Source organism: Ciona intestinalis, chromosome 10 (assembly GCF_000224145.3).
Source record: "Ciona intestinalis chromosome 10, KH, whole genome shotgun sequence".
Lineage (NCBI taxonomy): Eukaryota > Metazoa > Chordata > Ascidiacea > Phlebobranchia > Cionidae > Ciona > Ciona intestinalis.
Window position 1 is genome coordinate 607,948 of NC_020175.2, and position 18,571 is coordinate 626,518.

Genomic DNA, 18,571 nt, shown 5'->3' on the forward strand with positions numbered 1-18,571 from the left:
TACTTTGGTTGGAACGTTGACACCGTTACCGAGGCAAACCAGGATTTTAATGCCGAGTCATCTTTCTCAACATTTCCGGGAAAAACATGACATTCAGTTATTTTGGCTTGACACAAACAAGAAGGTATATAATCTATTATATCTATATATAATTGATATTTTGGGTGGGATCGCGGGTATGAGCCAAATCTATCTGAAACCTTAGGTCACCCGGCGTGATCGTAAAACCTCACCCATATAAGATTGTTGTTTTTAAAGCTCTGCTAAAACATCATATATAAAGTGCTAAAAAAACACTTTACTTTAACTAACTGATTTCAAAATAAAAAAAAGTTTGATCCACATTGGTAAAAAAGTTGTTTTATTTCAACAGAACACTGTTGATGTTGATGTTAGTCAAAATGGCAATACAACAGGATTATCGGTCATTGAGGAATTTCTACAAAACAATTGTGGATGTGTTGTACCTGTATCGTATCTAAATGAAACACTCTCTATTAGCAAACAGGGTAATTCCCCATATTCATAACTTGTGTAAAAAGACCTTACCCATAAAAGATTTCACATCACATTATCTAATGCAAGTTTATTCCACTAAAGTTAAAGTTATAATATAAACAACCATTTCGTCTTTCCATTCCTATTAAATATCCGTTTTTGGTACAAATTCTTGATTACTTCTTAGATTTTGATGACAAAGAATCAATTCTCAACATAAACCATCACAAACCGGAAAACAATTTCTTTAAATCAGTTTTTCCGACTTCATTCAAATTTCGCCACCTTAGATCGAGAACCAAAGTAAAACATGAAACAGTTGCTTCATTCACCATTCCCGGACAAAGTACTACAGTTAATGCACTGTGTGTTCCATACTTTACATCAAACACACTTTGTGGTCAAAGCACATCCATGCAAAAGGAAAATTTATCAGAAAATTCATCTAAAAATCAATCAAATACAATTGAACAACTCAACAAGTTAATTTCACTGGAACTTGTGAAAACTGAAGATGGTTTGATCTCTTTAAAATGTCATCCCAAGTTTCAAATATTAGAAGAACATAATTCAAGTGAAAGACATTTCAGAATAACTGGGAAACTGCTAACATCATCTGTTCCATTCACAAAGTTAACGGGGCAAGGCATAATGTGTATATTCTGTGAACCAACCACAGGTTTAAGCGACACAGCGCACACTGTGTATGCTGTGAAGGAAACTTGTCAATTTTGCACTAACGGAAATACTTGTGAATGCACCAACTTCCACAAACATGGATTACTTCAAGTCTTGAGCAGAAACACAGCAACTGTTTCATGGATAAGGTATGTTGTTGTTGTTGTTACTTATAGAATGTACAGTTTACAGAATGTATAAGTATAAGTTAAACACATTCTTTAACTCTTTTCAGTGAACAAATGTAAACAAGCACTCGACTGCTTAGTGCTTACCTAAAAAAAATGGTTTAATTTTAATAGTAAACTGAGATTGAATGAAAATAAAGAACTAAGCAACTTGATCTAAGACGTTTGACTTAACTTATAAACTAAACCTTTCGTTTTTCATCAGAGAAAGTCAGCAAACTTCCGTTTTCAACTTTGTTCATCAGTCCTTAAAACAAGACAATTCAACTGATGATGTCATAAAAAATCCAACTGATGATGTCATCAATCTATCTGATGATGTCATAAAAAATCCAACTGATGATGTCATCAATCTATCTGATAATGTCATAAAAAATCCAACTGATGATGTCATGAATCTTATTCGTTCCAAATTAAGCACGATAACATCATCCGAAGCTCATGAAACAGACAAAGAAAGTGAAACTGACAATATTAAAAAAGAAGGTAACATTTTTTATAAAAAAATGCAGGGGTAAGGAGCCGACCCTGTCGTATTTTGGCCAGGTGAGGATAAAGTAAGTTACAATCATTCTATCATTCATATATCAGAATTCAACAAATCCTCTTAAGGTTTTGGTGCTGAAATAGCTGTTATATAAATATATGTATCAAAGTTGAAGACTGTATTGAGGGGGTAAAATACTTTTAGTAGAATTTATGAAGTTACTTTTACAGTGATTGCTGAAGCATTTGCACCAAGTATGCTAGAGGTGTGGTATGAAAGGTCTTCAAAATCTGATCACTTCAAAGCGTTCAGTTTAAATATGAGGTATGAGAATATGGGTTGTGAGAATAAATTGTCTGATTGGTTCCCGAATGAGCGTACTGTATGGTAGAAGAAAAAATCATTTTTCATAAAGTACATGCATATGTATGGTCACCGAACAAGGTTACCCAAGAGTTCAAACAGTTTGCCAGAAAATATTTGCAGTTTCAAAAGTACACACAGAAAGAAATTAACCGTGTGTTCCTGCCTTTACTTAAAAACACAAGTTATGTAACGGTAAGTTCATTCATAGGTCAGGACAACCGGTGGATTCAGGAGACCAACAATTCAGAAACTCGGTTCTCTCAAATTTGCAAGAAATATACAAGTTTAACCCTCATGATGATAAAGAGCAATTAACTGTAAGTAAAAATATAAATATTCAGATATTTTATGTATTTTTACTTTTGTTTTTAATTTTATTTTGTAGGGAAATTCAAAATCTGTGAAGAAAAGCATCTGTAATACATTGCAAGGTAATATATTTAAATTTTGAACCGATGTTTTAATGAGGTTTCCTATGTTTGACGACTATGAGTGTAACTGCATTTTGTCAAAAAAATTAAAAAATGCTATGCTTTTGACTAGGACAGTGTTTTACCAAAAAAGCTTAAATAAAAAAAAAGAAACTAATGATTCAGTTACGCTTGTTTACAGATGTATGCGATGCCATGTTGTTTGAATACAAGGTGTTTCAAGACAATCATCCAACCAGTAACGAACAATGCGTGAAATATGCAAAGACCATTATGCAACTATTAAAGGGATATTGTGACAAACAAGGTGGTTATACCTAGATACTTCATAATCCACCATTCAAATATCGTGACACTTCAATCTCACATGTGTCACTGTATTTAGGTTTTTATGCGATGAGTGTTTATGTTTAGGTAGTTATACTAACAAAGTTACTTAAATTTCTGCATGCTTAGTTAAGTTAGTTAAATTGTTTTGATCATGGTATATAATATATACCGTATAGGCGTATATTATTGCTGTCCATTGTATGTTTTCCATGAATGATAAGATGACCAGCTTAACTACAAGCAAATCATTTGTATGAATATTAAGATACTCAAAAATCAATGATGGTTAACACTGGATTGGTTTGATTTGTCATTGGTTGGGAATCAACTAACTCAGTTCTACACCTCTGGTTCACTAGATTGCCTCACTCTCAGACCTCAACCATATAGAGAAGTTTGGAGTGTTCAACTTTTTAATAAAATGTTTAGTATATAGTACGGCTAAAGGCCGACTTAGGACCTGTGGTATGCTTCCCCTGGAAAGACAAATAAAATAATTTGAATTATCTATGGTTCTATTGTACTGTGGTATGGGGTGGAAGACAGGACACATTTAGGAAATAAAATCCAAATATCCTGATTGTGTTTTAAACAATTAACAATAGTCTATGGGAGTTGTGACTTGTAAGGATATAGTTTTATAATTGTTAAAATGTTTTTTTAGTTACTACCAAATGGAATGAGAAAATAGAAAAGGTGTCCTATCTTCCCCACTCTACTATATAATATGTTTCACAGATATTCCCGTTGACAGCGATGATGTTGTGAAGATATTAAAGAAGATCTTCATCCCTGCTTCCAATATAAGGAAGAAAAATGTGGAAGCTGATGAGAAGACTGCAGAGTATGACAGAATGTTTAAGTTTATTTATACTATGTTGATGTGTATTATAAGTGTAAAAGGATCTTCTGGCAATTGTTTGTTTTGTAATGTACCTGCTGCATATGGTGAGACATCATCCGCACTCAAGGTGGCAGTACCATGTATTACCCTGGATTTATCCTCATTGCATTAATTTGTAAAGATTGGCATCAAAATTGTTTTAAAAGAATGTATATCCAACTATCTCTGCTCTGCTAATATATGCTTTACCCAAAAACACAGTCACATATTAGAAGCATCAAGCCTTGAACCCAGAACTCTTTGGCTGGCGCCTAACCACTAAAGCAAAAAAACTGTCTCCATTTTCCCAAACTTTAACATTAACTCACATTCCAACCCATCAGGTGCAAACTACAACTTCTGTTAAGACTTGAATGGTTGAGTTACAAATCTTTGAAGTCCGGATGCAACGCAGATGATGAGGCAACTGAAGAGATCACTCAACTTCTCAGAGCAATCTCCATCTCACAGGGAGTGGAAAGAATGGCAACTTTCCTGCAAGAATCGATTGTTGAAAAGTGAGATTATTTTAAGCAAATTATTTCACATAAATACAATAATAGACATCAATTTAAGAAAACCTTTAAAAGGATAAGTCGTTGTATAAATGTAGAGAGTTGATTTTTTGCGTAAATGACTAAATGCAGTAACTTGTACAGCGGTTTTGTGTAAGTCATTTAGTTCCATAGAAGTTTCAAGTTCCCACGTGTACATTTAGACCAAATATATATCTGAATCTTAAAATTTCTTATTCTTATAATGGCTTGTGATTTTTGTCTGTTATATATTATGTGCCACTGAATCATGACTGTATTTCATTACAAGCATTGTCTAATTTAATGAGACTAGATTAGGACCAGAGCCATTTTATGTAAAATCTCTCCTTTCCCCACAGTTATGCGAAAACATGTGGTCGGCTGTTGAACGAAGTGCATGGAGACCTCATGTTGAGGATACCTGAAGTATTAGAAGAATACTCAGTGGACATGAGCATTGATGATAGTTTCTATGGCCCCTTATCCAACACAGGGAGTATTAAGGCACCAAGCACTGGACCTTTCTCTGCACAAAGCTCCGTTAATAGCCAGTGTTCAAATGACTCAAGAAGGAATAAGAAGTAAAGAGTTTTTGGGGTTTTATTTTGGTGAAGATATGTGTAATTGCTTGTTTGTTTAAAATTGTAACCCAGTTTTTGTCATGCAGTTTAATGTTTTTGCATTTTTTAGGTGTCTGAGTGTTATTATTATTAAAAATAAATTTTTGTTTAAATTTTTAGAAATTTTCGTCCTCGAAGAGTCTCTCACATGAACCAAATAACAACGAGACAAATTGTCATTCCTGATTTACATAAATCTAAGGATACCAAATGGTCAAGGTGAGAAATATTTATGATTCAGCACCGTGGCTCCGTGGTCACTTGCATTGAAACTGAAGGTTACTTGGTTAAATAATCCCAACCTATATTTTACATCCATACTATGTGTGGCCTTTAGTAGTACAAATAATGGACATTACTTCAAGCCAGCAGTCACTATATGGGTTGTAGCACTCTGAGTTTTAGGGTAATGGACAACTCTGACCTAAATCTTAGATATCATTTTCATATGATGTAACTATTACTTTATTTCTATTTCAGAACAAAAAGTGTTGAAATTCTTCGTTCAAAATCAACGTCAACCATTCCATCGACAAAGAATTTCTCCCAGCCACATAAAGCGGAAGAAAAACAAATTGAAGTCAAATCTAAACAAGAACAAGGAGGTAATTTCAATGCTTGTAATGGCTTTTGTATTTGTGGAGTAATAAAACAGTGCATAGATATAGACAGCGGTGTTTTGGAATTAATAAAGATACAAAATCAAATTAATTTGATTTTCCAAACAGCACTAAGGTACTCAGCAATACAACAGCAATTTTTTCTTGTCTTTATTTTAAAACACAACATACAAACTGTCATGTTTATATGAGGCATTCATACCAAACACTAGGATGTCCTGCATATAACTACAAATCAATAACTATAACGATACAAAACAATAATATGTGTTGTTATTTTAGTTTCTCAAGAAATAGTTCGTGTTCGTCGTGACTTATTCGCTTCCCCTTCAAAATCTGCTCGGAAAAAGTCGAATGTTTCATTAATTCAACGGAAGGAAAACAAATCAAACAAAGGAGTTGTTCGTAGAGGTAAAAAACTGTTCAGTTTGTTTTATGCGAGCAGTGAAACCCGTTGTAATAAAAGAGGGTACCGGGTTCGAGACTTGATGCTGCTACCATTGTAGGCATTTGTATTCTTGGGGAATACATAAACAGTTATTGCTTGGACTTCAGAAAACATTTACTCGCAAAGTTGCTTAAATTATTACATGGTAACTAGTAAGCACAAGCTGTATTTATTAATGCACGATATTAAGTTCAGAAGTTGCTCTGTCACAAGATTCAAGTTTTGTTCATTTTTGCTGCTCCTTTTTTATTGCTTAATGTTTATATATTTTGTCTGTCATGCAATTATTAATAAATGACAATGATTTATTTTTATCAAAATTTTATTCTTTTCTTTTCCACTTACAATTATCGTCCCATCTTCCATCTAGCTGCCGAGGAGAGACGACTTCGAAGAACCTCCGTCATTGACACTCCCATCGCCAAACAAAGACTCACGGCACTAGCGAGGCAGAGTTTAAGGATGAGGAAGAGCTTCGAAGGATCGAATCCAACATCCGAGGAGATGGTGGTGGAAGAATCGCCGATGAAGAAAGATGATCAGGATCATGGGGTCGCTCGTAACTTGAAACTAAACAGGTGAGTTTTAATCATACAGACATACATGGTTGACATGCTACAGGTAAACTGTTGGGAAAGTTAAATTTGGGTCGATGCTCCTAAACTGCTTGATGTTGAAGCTTTTCCCAATGCCAGAACTGTAGCTTGCCATATGTGTTATGTGGATACAAAGTTTCTTGCATACCTTTAATTTAAATCAATGGCCAGAGTGACACGCCATGGTCCATGAAAGCTGAAATTTGGGACACAGTTGGCCCGTTACCTGATATTAAGAATGTCTAGTTTTTTTGTTTACAGTGAATATATCTGCCTTGATACCCTCACAACATAACATCCATATTCTCCCCCAGGAGTCCCCGCCATTCAATCATGTTGACCCGTCGTCATTCCTTCTATCGGGACGATGCGGGGTTCAAATCCCGCACCGTGGCACGAGCAGAGATTGTCCATCAACACAACGAAGCTGCTCCCCCAACTCCCAGTGTTTCCAGATTCAAAAACTCCACCAGTGATGCCGCACCAGTTGTCCCGTTTTCACCTGCCAGCTTGCTCTTTAAATACACGAGCTCAGGGCAAAGGAAAATGGAACGTAAATGCGTGACTGAACAACCACAAAGAACAAGGCGGAGATTGCAACTTGTACCAACTACATTAGATGCAGAAGAGTTGAAACCAATTGCTAAAAACCTTTTTGCGACCAACCTAAGCCCTGAGAAACCATCCGTTCCAACCACTATATCATCTGCTTCTATATCTGATTTAATATCCTCACCTTTAGTGATTAAAAACCATAAGCAACCATCTAAAGTAGTTGATGCTACCACAGCCACTACCATCACACCAGCCATTCCAACACCATTTGCAGCTTATCAAGAAAACACCATTGATGACGTATTTTCATCACCAGTTAAACTACCACCCCAGAAAACACCACACAAAGAGCCAGTATCATGTGTTCAAAACCCTTCCAATGTTTCTGAAACCATGACCCCCCCAAACAAGCGAATACAACGACGTTCTCCACGAACTTTTCAAAATGTTTCTCCCACCGCAACAAAAATGACGGGACCAATCGATAGTTTTGTTATCCGCACGCCTACATCATGCAAGAAACCTCAAAGTAGATGCCCACCCCCACCTTCACTACTGAAACGTAAACCCTCCCCTATCGGTGACCACATACAGAAATGGCCGCGGAAAAAGCGACTTAACTCATCTCCAAACAATCCACCGAAGAGAATCCGGAAAGAAAAACTTGAGAAAATTTTCGACTTTGATTTAGATACTTCACAAATACACCCTACCGACAAAGAATTTCCCAACACAACAGAAATTCACCACACACCTGTTAAATCACCTATAGACAGTCCTGACGGAGTCTATATTATATCAGGCACTGACAACCAGCAGATGATCAGAAGATTTCCAATGAACTCAGTTTCGAATGTGGATCAGAATGAACATCTAATCCACCCGAACCCCAGCCCATGCAAACGTGCAGTAACTCGTAGAACACCAAGCAAATTTCTAACAAACTATGAAGATATTGGTGTTAGACCTTTTGAAGATCTTCCACTTTTAAACAGACGCATGTCACCTCGTAAAAGACTTGGTAGCACGTTATTTCACGCAAAAATCGGTTCCCCTTTATCGTCTAAAAGCATCCCAATGATGTTACTTCACGATGATGTGGATTCTTCATAAATATGCTCGTTATGAGTTGTTTCAATTATTTATATTCAACGTTTTTGATTATTTGTGAGTAAGATATTTTTGTATTTGTTTTGTAGTGCTCAGAGTGCAAGAGAGATTTTAATGTGTTAATACAAAAATGATATTACACCTTGTTAATGTAACAACAGAAAAGGGAAATAGTTAGATCATTTTATAAAATGGCAGGGAATGTATGGCAACTTGTATAGTTATCTTCAGAGGTAGAATTATCGTAGATATTAAATTCTAACATTTCAATCATTTTGCATATATGAAAATGATACAAAATTAAAAGTAACATTCTTGAAACTCTGGTAGTTTTTAGGCACTTGCATCTTGACTAAAGAATACAGGACCCTATAGAACAGATTTAATACAGCATTCAGAGTTTGTATCATCAAACTAGAAACGTTGGAATATCTTTTTCATGTCACAGTAAATTGATTTAAAAATGGATTGCTTCAACGGTAGTTGTGTTATATTAAAACAAATCACGTATTCATCCAAGATCTAATCTATGTGTATAACTTCATGTTAGTATGTTAGGATTAGGTAAAACAATGTAGTAAAATCTGTAACATTTCTTATGGTTGGTGGCTTCTCTTTAAGACCCCTTACTAAATTAATAAGTATTGCTGAATAAGAGACAGCTTCAGAGCTTTTGTACATGTGCTAAACAAACGTTATGTCCATTTCACTTGAAGATCAGTTATTAAGGTGTTAGTTAAAGAAGAAACTTTCTGTACTACTTTGCAGCAACAGGCTTCCCTCAGAAGACACATCTTGTGCATTTCACTGCCCGGGACGAACTTTCAGCCACTGAGCAATACTTGGAAGACTTTCGATCTTCTTAAAATGTTTGAATAGAATTGGGGTGTCTTTAAAGATATCCTCACGGTGTTCAAGAAGATATTGACCAGCGTTTAAGAGGGCAAAATCAGCGTGTGTCAACTTGAAAAATAATACAGTTTGCATTTGAAGTTAATATGAAAAATAATCACAATTTGCATTTGAAATTAATATAATGACGAAATAAGTTAGGTTTATTTTATGTCATTGCCGCATGGCAAAATGTTTCCTATCCAAATCTGACTGAAACTATAGACATAAATAGATTGTTTTTTGCTGTAGGGTGTTTTTATAAAGAAGCACAGAAGAAGTATATTGCATTTGCCACAACAAAGTAAATATTATTTCCTAAAAAAAGCTTGATAACTACTAGATTAAAGTACCTGGCTGACAAAATAGTCTCCTCCATTCTTAACCAACATTGCTTCAATTTGCTTCAAAGATGGAGGTACAGACTCGTAAAGACATTTCCGCATGCTTTCCGCTTTTTTGGCTTCATCAGTTTCAAGCCAAGGGAATCTCAGCATAATATCGAAGAAGCATTCAGTGATCATGTCTGCCTTCGCCACTTCTAAATCGTTACACCCAGCAAGGCCACATTTCTGAGCTGCATATCTTAGTATCGCCCCACTCTGACATATGATGTCACCATCTATCTTGAACACCGGTAGTTGGGAAAAGGGCATTGCTGTTTGTGATACAGAATTAAGATACATAAAAAGGCGCAGACAAAAATAAAATTTATATATTTCAACTACTATCCTATTCTGTTAGGTCGCACAGCATGAAATTCCAGGGGCATGGGCATCCTATTTCTTCAAACAATGTGAGCTATTCAGTTTATATACACATTAAACACACAAAAAAAAAATTCGGGTGTAAAACTGGGTACTAATAAAGCACATGATGTCACCCCTTCTCAAAAATGGGGTGGCATGTATTCATGTAACGCCCGGCCCCATTGGCATTACTTCCATGGCCTGGCATAATACCTCAACACCAATATCTTACTACATGGACCTTAGATATGCAACTTGCATAGTGTCTCAACCTAAAGCTAAATTATATATATATATATATATGACTGTTTAACTGAATCATGGTTTTAAGACCTTTAAACCCTATCACTGTATCAGTGAGTAGAAGTTATAAAACATCATGGAGGCACTGTGGGGTAAGATGGGACACCTTAGCACATAACATCCAAATATCCTGATCATGTTTTAAACAATTACCAGCAGTCTATGGAAGTCGTGATAGTACGCTTTTATAATTTATAATTAAATGTTCTTTGTTTACTTCCAAACGGGACAAGAAAATAGGATAAAAAGGTGACATATCTTGCCCCAACCATACGTACTTGACTTTTTCGAGGGCCATTCTTCATACGGTATCCGTATATCTTCGTATTCAATGTTAGCATGTGCAAACATCAGACGAACTATTTCTTCACGTCCCATGTGCGGAAAGTAATACAGTTTGTAAACGACCATAATGCTGTAAGAATTGACTATGTTGAAAATCCGGTAAAAGTTATTAAACCTCCAATGACATAACGTTAAAATTTATTGTAGGGTAGGGGAGATGGGACACATTTTCATTCTTTCTTGTCCCATTTGGTACGGAAAACGAGAGTCGTTTAAAACATTCCAAGGGTAAAAACTACTTGAGTAAAGGAGTCAAGAAAAAATGCGGCTGTTAAACCCACGAATAAATAAAAAATGAAAGTAAATATTAAATAAAAGACGTAAAACATAACAACATATCAAATATACCAAACGTATCTAAAATTTTTAATTTTTGACTGAGGGTAAACAAGAGGAATCATTCAAGCATGCAAAGAAAAACATGCTGTCTGCATATGACGTCATTTGCGTAAAATATTTGGGTAAAATCTTCATAAATTTAAAAACGCCTTTACAAATTCAGGTATAGTAAAGTTGAGTGGAGGTAGACATTTTTAAGCACATATTAGTTAACATATAGGCTACAACATATTAATTTTAAGCACATATTAGTTATCATTTCCAAAATCAGAATACAAGACGATTTTTGGGTAATACCACGAAATAGCACTACTATTCCTTTATTAATTGACAACAATTCTAATATTTAATACATCACACGCGTAGTTATTTAGTAATTCGCACAACAGGTTCAATTTTACCAAGTCGAAGGCACACAGGGTAAAAAGTTTAAAATCCTTGTTAATCTTGAAAAATAAATAGTACGTATATATAAACGTTAGTTAGATATTTTTATAAGCGTTGGTTAGAAATATTGCGTTTATTTAGTTCATGTGTAAACATATACACCTAACCAATTCCTCTGTTACCAATGTACCCTATCATATACCATTAAAATATTTTACGTAATCTTTTCGTATTAGAAGTCTTATTGGCCTTGAAATAACCTTGACATTTGTAACGCAACACCCACACAATGCCGAATAACAATAGATGTGCGTGATATGGGGAAAGATAGGACACTTTTTTGTTCTATTTTCTCGTCCTATTTAGTAGTAAACATTAAAAAAAAATATAAAACCATATCTTACGACTTCCATATATCATTGTTAATTGTTAAACACGATCAGGATATTGGGATACTAAATAATTGCTGAAGGTGTCCCATCTTTTCCACCCTAATATCCTAGTTTAGAACTGTATTAGATAACGATATGTTAGTAAAAGATGGCTCGAAGTGTTGAGTAAAATTTAGAAACTACGTAATAACAGGAAGCAATATAAGGAAAACTAAAAAAAATTGAAAATTTCATTGATGACTTTATTTCGCTCGACCAAAAGCGTATAATGCAAACAACCCCAAAAATAACTGTATACCGTATAATTGCAGAACCCGTTTTCTATGTGGCATATATCCATAGACGATTAAAATAAAGTGGACGGTGAACCAATCAGGCAAGTCTACGGTAGTGGTAACCGTGTATGTGAATAATACACCTGACATGCCCGGGGCAAAGTGACAAACTGGTTCGTTGTACATTTCACCACTGTGAGTGTTTAAAACTAGAAACTAGATTGTAGCAGTTTTAGGAAAATTTTATCAACTAGAAGAACTTCAGTTTAAGAATCACAGAAGCAAATGTTAAATTCATTGTTTAAATCCATAAATACTTCGACAGCCTTTATATGGATTATGCTACATAGAGTTGTTATTAGATTAAAATTTTATGTTCTTGCTGATATTCATTTATGAGCTATCTAATTATATATACAGAAAAATAAAATTTAAAGCAAAACGATAAAGTTAAAACCAAACATGAAATATTTGTTGATAATTTCTGCCGCCATATTTCTATTAATCAAAGGATCTTTTTGTCGATTCGGTCCAAAGAAACTTTACACATTAGAACTTCCAACGAACATAGTGTCAGTCAAGGTAAGACGAAAGTATGGAACGAAATAGTAAAACTTTTACGTGAAGTATTGCTGTTTAAATGCGGAGAAAAAAATTTCATATTGCCTAATTACATTTACCAATTAAACTAATACAGGCAGCAAAGCTCGACTCAAAATCAATAATATGAATGAATGAATGTGACTTATTTATCCTCGTAAACGGCAGTCGTTAAAACAAGCATGTTCTGTCAGCTTACGAGTTACCATGTTTGTAACTTTGTGGATGGTTGTTTTTTGTTGTTGTTTTTTTTATCATTTTTATACATGGTATGTTCATTACCCAGGTAATCAACAACCAACTATACTTCATTGGTTCTTATTACATCGGAGTTATTGATAATGCGCATTGGAAGTTCAGAGCTAAACGAAGAATGACGCCACGGTTAGTTAACAGTGACATCCCGAATCCAAGAGCTATTGGTAAAATACCAGGTGAGAGTTATGGGTATTTAACATTAGATAGTAAGCGAAGAAGGGCCCACTGTAGTGCGAATGAATGAATTAAACTCATCTTTGCGTAGCGCTGAACTGACACGCATGTTGCTGAGTCGGATATTGGCCCCAGAAGAACACGTATAGGATACATCGATATAAAAAACAATGCCTAGAATACGTTTCGACATATATAGTAGGTTGGGGGAGATAGTACACCTTTTTATTTTATTTTCTCGTCCCATTTTGTGCTTGACAAAGAACATTCAAAGAATTATAAAACCGTATCTTAACGACCCTCACATACCGTTGTTAATTATTTAAATAGCGACCGTGATATTCAGATATTATGTGCTAAGTTGTCCCGTCTTTCCCCACCTTACCATATATATCGAACCTTAACATAAAATGCTGTCCTCAAAACTACATACTCAACACATGGTACGACGGCTGTGGTGTAAACCTACATCGCAACTGTTATAACACAGAGACAGATTCCAAATGACGAGACTTATATATTCTTATTCATCTTAGCTCGCACGTTTAGCGGTGGAAACGGCAGAGTGAATTACTGGGTTGCATCGTGGGGAACTAATACGACTGACGGAGCTATTTCCGTAATGCAAAGAACTTCGGTGTACAGCAGTAAGTAGAGGTTTTCAAGTTAGTTACTTAGTATCGCGTACTTTATGTAGTAGGTATAATGTAAAAAAAAACAACAACAAATAATGTGACACAAAATGTGAGCGAGTATAGGTACATATTATAGGGAACAGAATACCCGTGTTATAAATACTGTAATTGTCGTATCGTGCCTTTGTACAAGACCCCAAACAGAAATTGATCCAACCCACTAGCCACTAAGTAGGTTGTAGCACTTAGGTGTCGAGGTATATTGGTCCAACTGTGACCTAAACCCTCGGGACCATGGCATGCCACATCACTGTAACCTTATCCATATATTAACACCATATTCTTGTTTATATACAGCGGTGGTTGGTATATCTCTTGACTCTGGTTGGAACTACGAACACACACAGTGGGTGGATATGGACTTTGATGGTTTGAAAGATTGTTTGACTGCTAGATATAGAGGAGGAGGTACAGGTGGATTTGATATCAATTTCTATTTACTTTCTTTTTTTCAGCGGTTAACAACATTTTCTAACATCTATGCTTTTTGCGATTCTCTTTTCTCATACTTTTTTGCATTGTCATTTTTCCATGTAATGGTAGTTATCTTGCTTTATAATGCTGAAGGAAGGCTACGTGACAAGGAGGAGAAAACTATATATTGTGTGTTGCTTAGTCTTGACTCTTGTGTAAACTGTAGAATGTCACACAGGGTTAAAATGAATACAGTTATGTATAACACTTCTCTGTATAGTAGGTTGGGGTTAGGTGCGCCATGTTTTGTTTCTCTTTTATCTTCCCATTTGGTAGCAAATAAGAAATAATCGAAGAATTATATAAATGTAACCCAACGAGCCCAGAGGGGCTGTTAATTGTTAAGAATATAATGAGGAAATATACCCAAACGGTAATCGTTTTCCACAGTAATATAATGGTCAAAATAAAAAGTTCGCCCTATTTAATATTAAGATGGCAATCTACAAACACAGTTGTTTTCACACTTATTCAGTCGGTCAGATGCTATGGTTTAAGCAACCACCGGGCCAAACGTTGTGGGGACAGAAGATTATACATGAAGGATTGGCAGACGGAAACTTCATGGGTTTCATGTACGATAGAAAGAATTATATACTGGTTGCTGGAAATCAATTCAATTCACTTGGCTTGTACTGGACGCTAAGTATGTTTCATACAACTGAATACTAACTTAAAATAATATTCCCTGGTATGCTAGCTGTAAGCGGACACGAGCTGTATGAATCAAAATAACCGTGTTATACCGACTGTCGTTGCCCGACACAGCACGTCCCATCACGCAAGATAAATAAATTGCTTCATATTTCAACATTCTCCATTAAAATCATTTTAGACCGCAGAAATAACTGGTCTATAAGTCGACAAATTCGTCAAAGGATTTTAGACAACTATGGACGTTACTACGACGTGCAGTATATAGATTTAAACAAGGATGGGAGAAAGGACGTACTGACAACTACTGTTCAGTAAGAAATAAAAATATTTAAACATATTTTAATAGGATATGCACGCATATATAACTTAATCTCTCTTTAGAGTTGTGTAGATTCGGTTATATAGCTCTATAAAAGAATGAACACCAAATTTTGATTTAAAGATTGTACAACCGATTACGAGGGAAAACATCCCTCAAATAGAATTACCAACAAATACGTAGTAACTCGTATAAGTAGCAAAAGCACGAGGTGTATGAAACAGAACACCCATATTATAAGAATGCTGTTGCTCTCCTACGAGTAAAATGAGTTATTCATTCATACTATTATACATTTACACACACACAACTCTTTCCACAGAATCGAAAATTCCCGTGGTCAAGTATTAGGTTACGAGATACCAAGGGATATACAGAACGCAGAATGGACACGTAGAGTTCTCGCTGCAGGTTTTTCTGGTGATTATAGTCCTGGACAGGCGAGGGCTTTCTGGCCAAACAAACGAAAACAGAGGTGCGTTCAATAAAGATATAATGACATTATAGTAGGGTGGGGGAAGACGGAACACATTTAGCACATAATGTTCAAATATCCTGATTATGTCTTAAAAACAATTAACAGCAGTCTATGGGAGTCGGGATGATAAGGTTTTATAATTCTTTGAGTGTTCTTTGTTTAATAACAAATATGACGAAAAAATAAAATAAAAAGGTGTCCCATGTTTCTCCACCATACTATATAGCAATCGAAACAGAGATTGCATTTACCATAAGTCTAAAATACGTTAAACGGCTACTAGTTGTACGCAAGACATAGTGTCAATACGAGCTATTTGAAGAATTGGCAATTTTAACCACAACCAAAAATTTGTTCTTGATAGAAATGAACGTCCAAGTATCTTCTTATCCGGAGGAGGGGGAGGAGAGATATTTATCCTCACTCCTGTTCCTAAGTCAAGGGGTTGGGGGTATGTGAAGTCATCGGTAAGTTATGTGCTGTGGTAGTGCAGTTGTACATATAGTGGATCTATATAAGAACAAGGTGTTCGGTAAGTCACCATTAGCAAACATGTTTTAGCATAGAATCCAGGAGGTAAATATGAATGACATTTATAAATGATGTTGAAAGTGACCCTCGTTGTCAATAATACGGGCTTGAACCCTACTTATTTTGTTTCCAAACACCTCAATCATCGGCTGCTTCCTTGGAATACATTACAACAGTGCACCATGACTTTCCTAACACCATGTACAACTACATGCTTTGTGTTTTTAATGAGTTTATAATTGAACAAAGAAACTCTATTAAAACGTTTTCGCTGTATATAAATATCTGACAATGTGTTTCTTTCCTCGTATATTAGTTGCCTGTTGGAGCTGGGGTGGTCGGAGTTCCCTTTGTTGGAGATCTTGACAACGATAAATATCCAGAGGTTATTGTACCTCAAGAAAACAAAGTCCACGTATATTCCTATGGTAAGAGTTATTTGATATAACAGGACGTCTTATATATATAACGGTGAGAATGAATTATAAACAATACCAGTAGTGTATGGCAACATGTGCAACACGTTTACATATTCTACTCTATATATGGGTAAAGTCACACGGCGAGGCAAGTCAGGAGTGTTTGAGATTTATGTCATACTTTGTCCTACAACGTGTGTAAGTAGCTATAAAACACACAGCAACAAAACTTATGATAAATTCCGTGAACTAGTCGTATCAAGTGGTAAAGAAGTTGGGTGATTCTCGTAGCAAAATACGTAACAGACAAAAATCAAAGCCAGCCATGGTCTGTACTAAAGATATTTCCTTAAATCTTTTTTTTGCATATGGTTTTTTGTTTGTTACCTGTTTTGTAGCAACTGATCCTACACACAACAACGTATTAACTACCCTACCCATATACACGCAGATTACAGCGCATCAGCCGCCGCACCACCTCGGCGAGAGACACCTGCCCGTGCTATAGTTCGACCTGTGGTTCCATACAGGAACCCATACGCCCGTGGTACAAGACCCCCGCCCACCCTGCTATACCGGCAGATCAACCCCCTGTAGGACCTAACCCAGATACTATCAGAACCCCAGATCCTGCACCAAACCAACCAAGTAATTGGCTTATTTTTCATTGCAATACATTTGCGTGAAACACGTAAAGTTTCATGCCCGTGTAAAAAAAATTATATAACCTTTTTGACGATTAGCAATATTTAGTAATGTTTCTGACAAACATAGCCCACATAAAGCCAAGTAAATTGCCCATTGTGGAACTTATCATATGTAACATAGTGAAGTGTGGAATTCGTTTCAACGCGTTTATAAGGAATACTCATAACTTTAATTTTTTACATAAAACAAATCACCTAACATAAAGCTAATTGATCTTATTTACAATGCAACACATTACATTTAGCAGTTACCATCTATCTATAGACCTATCAGAATATGGATTTTCTGTAGACGAACTATAGGGTAGGGTAAAATGGGACATCTTTTTATTTTTAAATTGTCGAATTTAGAATATTTACATAATAACATATACCCGTATAGCCCCGCGACTGTAAAAAAGCGTTGTTACTTGTTAAAAACATTACCAGGTAACATGGCATTAGTTCCAATCTTACCCCATCTTACCCCACAGCACCATAATATACACATCAATATATAACTACTTCATACATTTGTACAGTACCAGGATTACCACGACTCCCAGTAGCCAACCCACCACCTCTCAACCCTGTAGTTCCACAAAGCGGAATCAACGTTAACCCAGCACCAAGCATACCAAGGTAACTACATACCTCGTAAATTTGTTATATATTAAAAGGTGGGCAAGATGGGACACCTTTTCATTTTATCGCCCCATTTCGTAATAAACAAAGACCCCTTAATAAATCATTAAACCGTTGTTAATTGTTTAAAACACGATCAGAATGATTAGATATAATCTGCCAAAGGTGTCCTTGCTTTTCCCAACCTACTATATAGTGCAGCATGTCAATTCTAAGAATTGCTCCGGGTGTGCTGATGACGGGTTCTACATAGCATTAACGAACAACTACTGAATGAATACCTGTTACCACAACACTATAATCTGTGTATACAGTTAAGTTACCGATACTGTGCACAGCGTTTTACCCAGCATTTGTTTTTCGGTTAGATGGAAATTTCCTTTGTGGAAATGCATAGACAGTCACGCTCAAGCTTTTTGAATTATTATCTATAGGCTACACTTAAGGAAAAACGACAACCAACCATCTGGGATAACCAACCACTTATACCTTAATAGATACAATCCAATAGCGCCAGCCGCTCCCGCACAAACAGCCCCAGCCCTCCCTAACCCCCTCCCACCAGCACGAAACAACCCCCCACCCCCAGTACCGCCATTATTGATCCC

The 18,571-nt window shown here is 35.8% G+C and overlaps 3 protein-coding genes across 5 annotated transcripts in view; 2 read left to right on the forward strand and 1 right to left on the reverse strand.

Annotated features, from left to right (window-relative positions):
• LOC100178337 overlaps positions 1–8,485 on the forward strand; it is an 11,072-nt gene extending 2,587 nt beyond the window's left edge. Inside the window, exons 2-17 of the mRNA XM_018813745.2 lie at positions 43–124; positions 374–509; positions 686–1,325; positions 1,570–1,850; positions 2,082–2,175; positions 2,426–2,534; positions 2,603–2,648; positions 2,830–2,955; positions 3,717–3,822; positions 4,206–4,379; positions 4,757–4,978; positions 5,138–5,236; positions 5,498–5,622; positions 5,920–6,048; positions 6,456–6,663; positions 6,996–8,485. Coding sequence (XP_018669290.1) covers positions 43–124; positions 374–509; positions 686–1,325; positions 1,570–1,850; positions 2,082–2,175; positions 2,426–2,534; positions 2,603–2,648; positions 2,830–2,955; positions 3,717–3,822; positions 4,206–4,379; positions 4,757–4,978; positions 5,138–5,236; positions 5,498–5,622; positions 5,920–6,048; positions 6,456–6,663; positions 6,996–8,349 — 3,931 coding nt within the window. The 3' untranslated portion in view covers positions 8,350–8,485. The remainder of the gene's footprint in view (positions 1–42; positions 125–373; positions 510–685; positions 1,326–1,569; positions 1,851–2,081; positions 2,176–2,425; positions 2,535–2,602; positions 2,649–2,829; positions 2,956–3,716; positions 3,823–4,205; positions 4,380–4,756; positions 4,979–5,137; positions 5,237–5,497; positions 5,623–5,919; positions 6,049–6,455; positions 6,664–6,995) is intronic.
• Positions 8,486–8,817: 332 nt separating this feature from the next.
• On the reverse strand, positions 8,818–10,700 carry LOC494427 (glutathione-requiring prostaglandin D synthase-like). The gene is given in 3 exon segments (NM_001245058.1): positions 8,818–9,309; positions 9,591–9,895; positions 10,568–10,700. Coding segments are annotated over 3 exon segments (597 nt in total). The 3' UTR covers positions 8,818–9,150.
• Positions 10,701–12,429: 1,729 nt separating this feature from the next.
• Positions 12,430–18,525, forward strand: LOC100176022. Of its 3 annotated transcripts, none has more exons than XM_018813746.2 (12): positions 12,430–12,609; positions 12,914–13,061; positions 13,596–13,706; positions 14,052–14,168; positions 14,704–14,874; positions 15,064–15,196; positions 15,527–15,679; positions 16,047–16,149; positions 16,530–16,641; positions 17,084–17,280; positions 17,861–17,960; positions 18,461–18,525. In XM_018813746.2, exons 1-10 carry the CDS (start codon positions 12,490–12,492, stop codon positions 17,227–17,229), a joined length of 1,314 nt encoding a protein of 437 aa, XP_018669291.1. In that variant the 5' UTR covers positions 12,430–12,489; the 3' UTR covers positions 17,230–17,280; positions 17,861–17,960; positions 18,461–18,525. The 3 variants fall into 3 exon arrangements, with proteins under 3 accessions (XP_018669291.1, XP_026692300.1, XP_018669292.1); XM_026836499.1 differs by having other exon boundaries at positions 17,867–17,960; XM_018813747.2 differs by having other exon boundaries at positions 14,052–14,162.
• Positions 18,526–18,571: the final 46 nt, after the last annotated feature.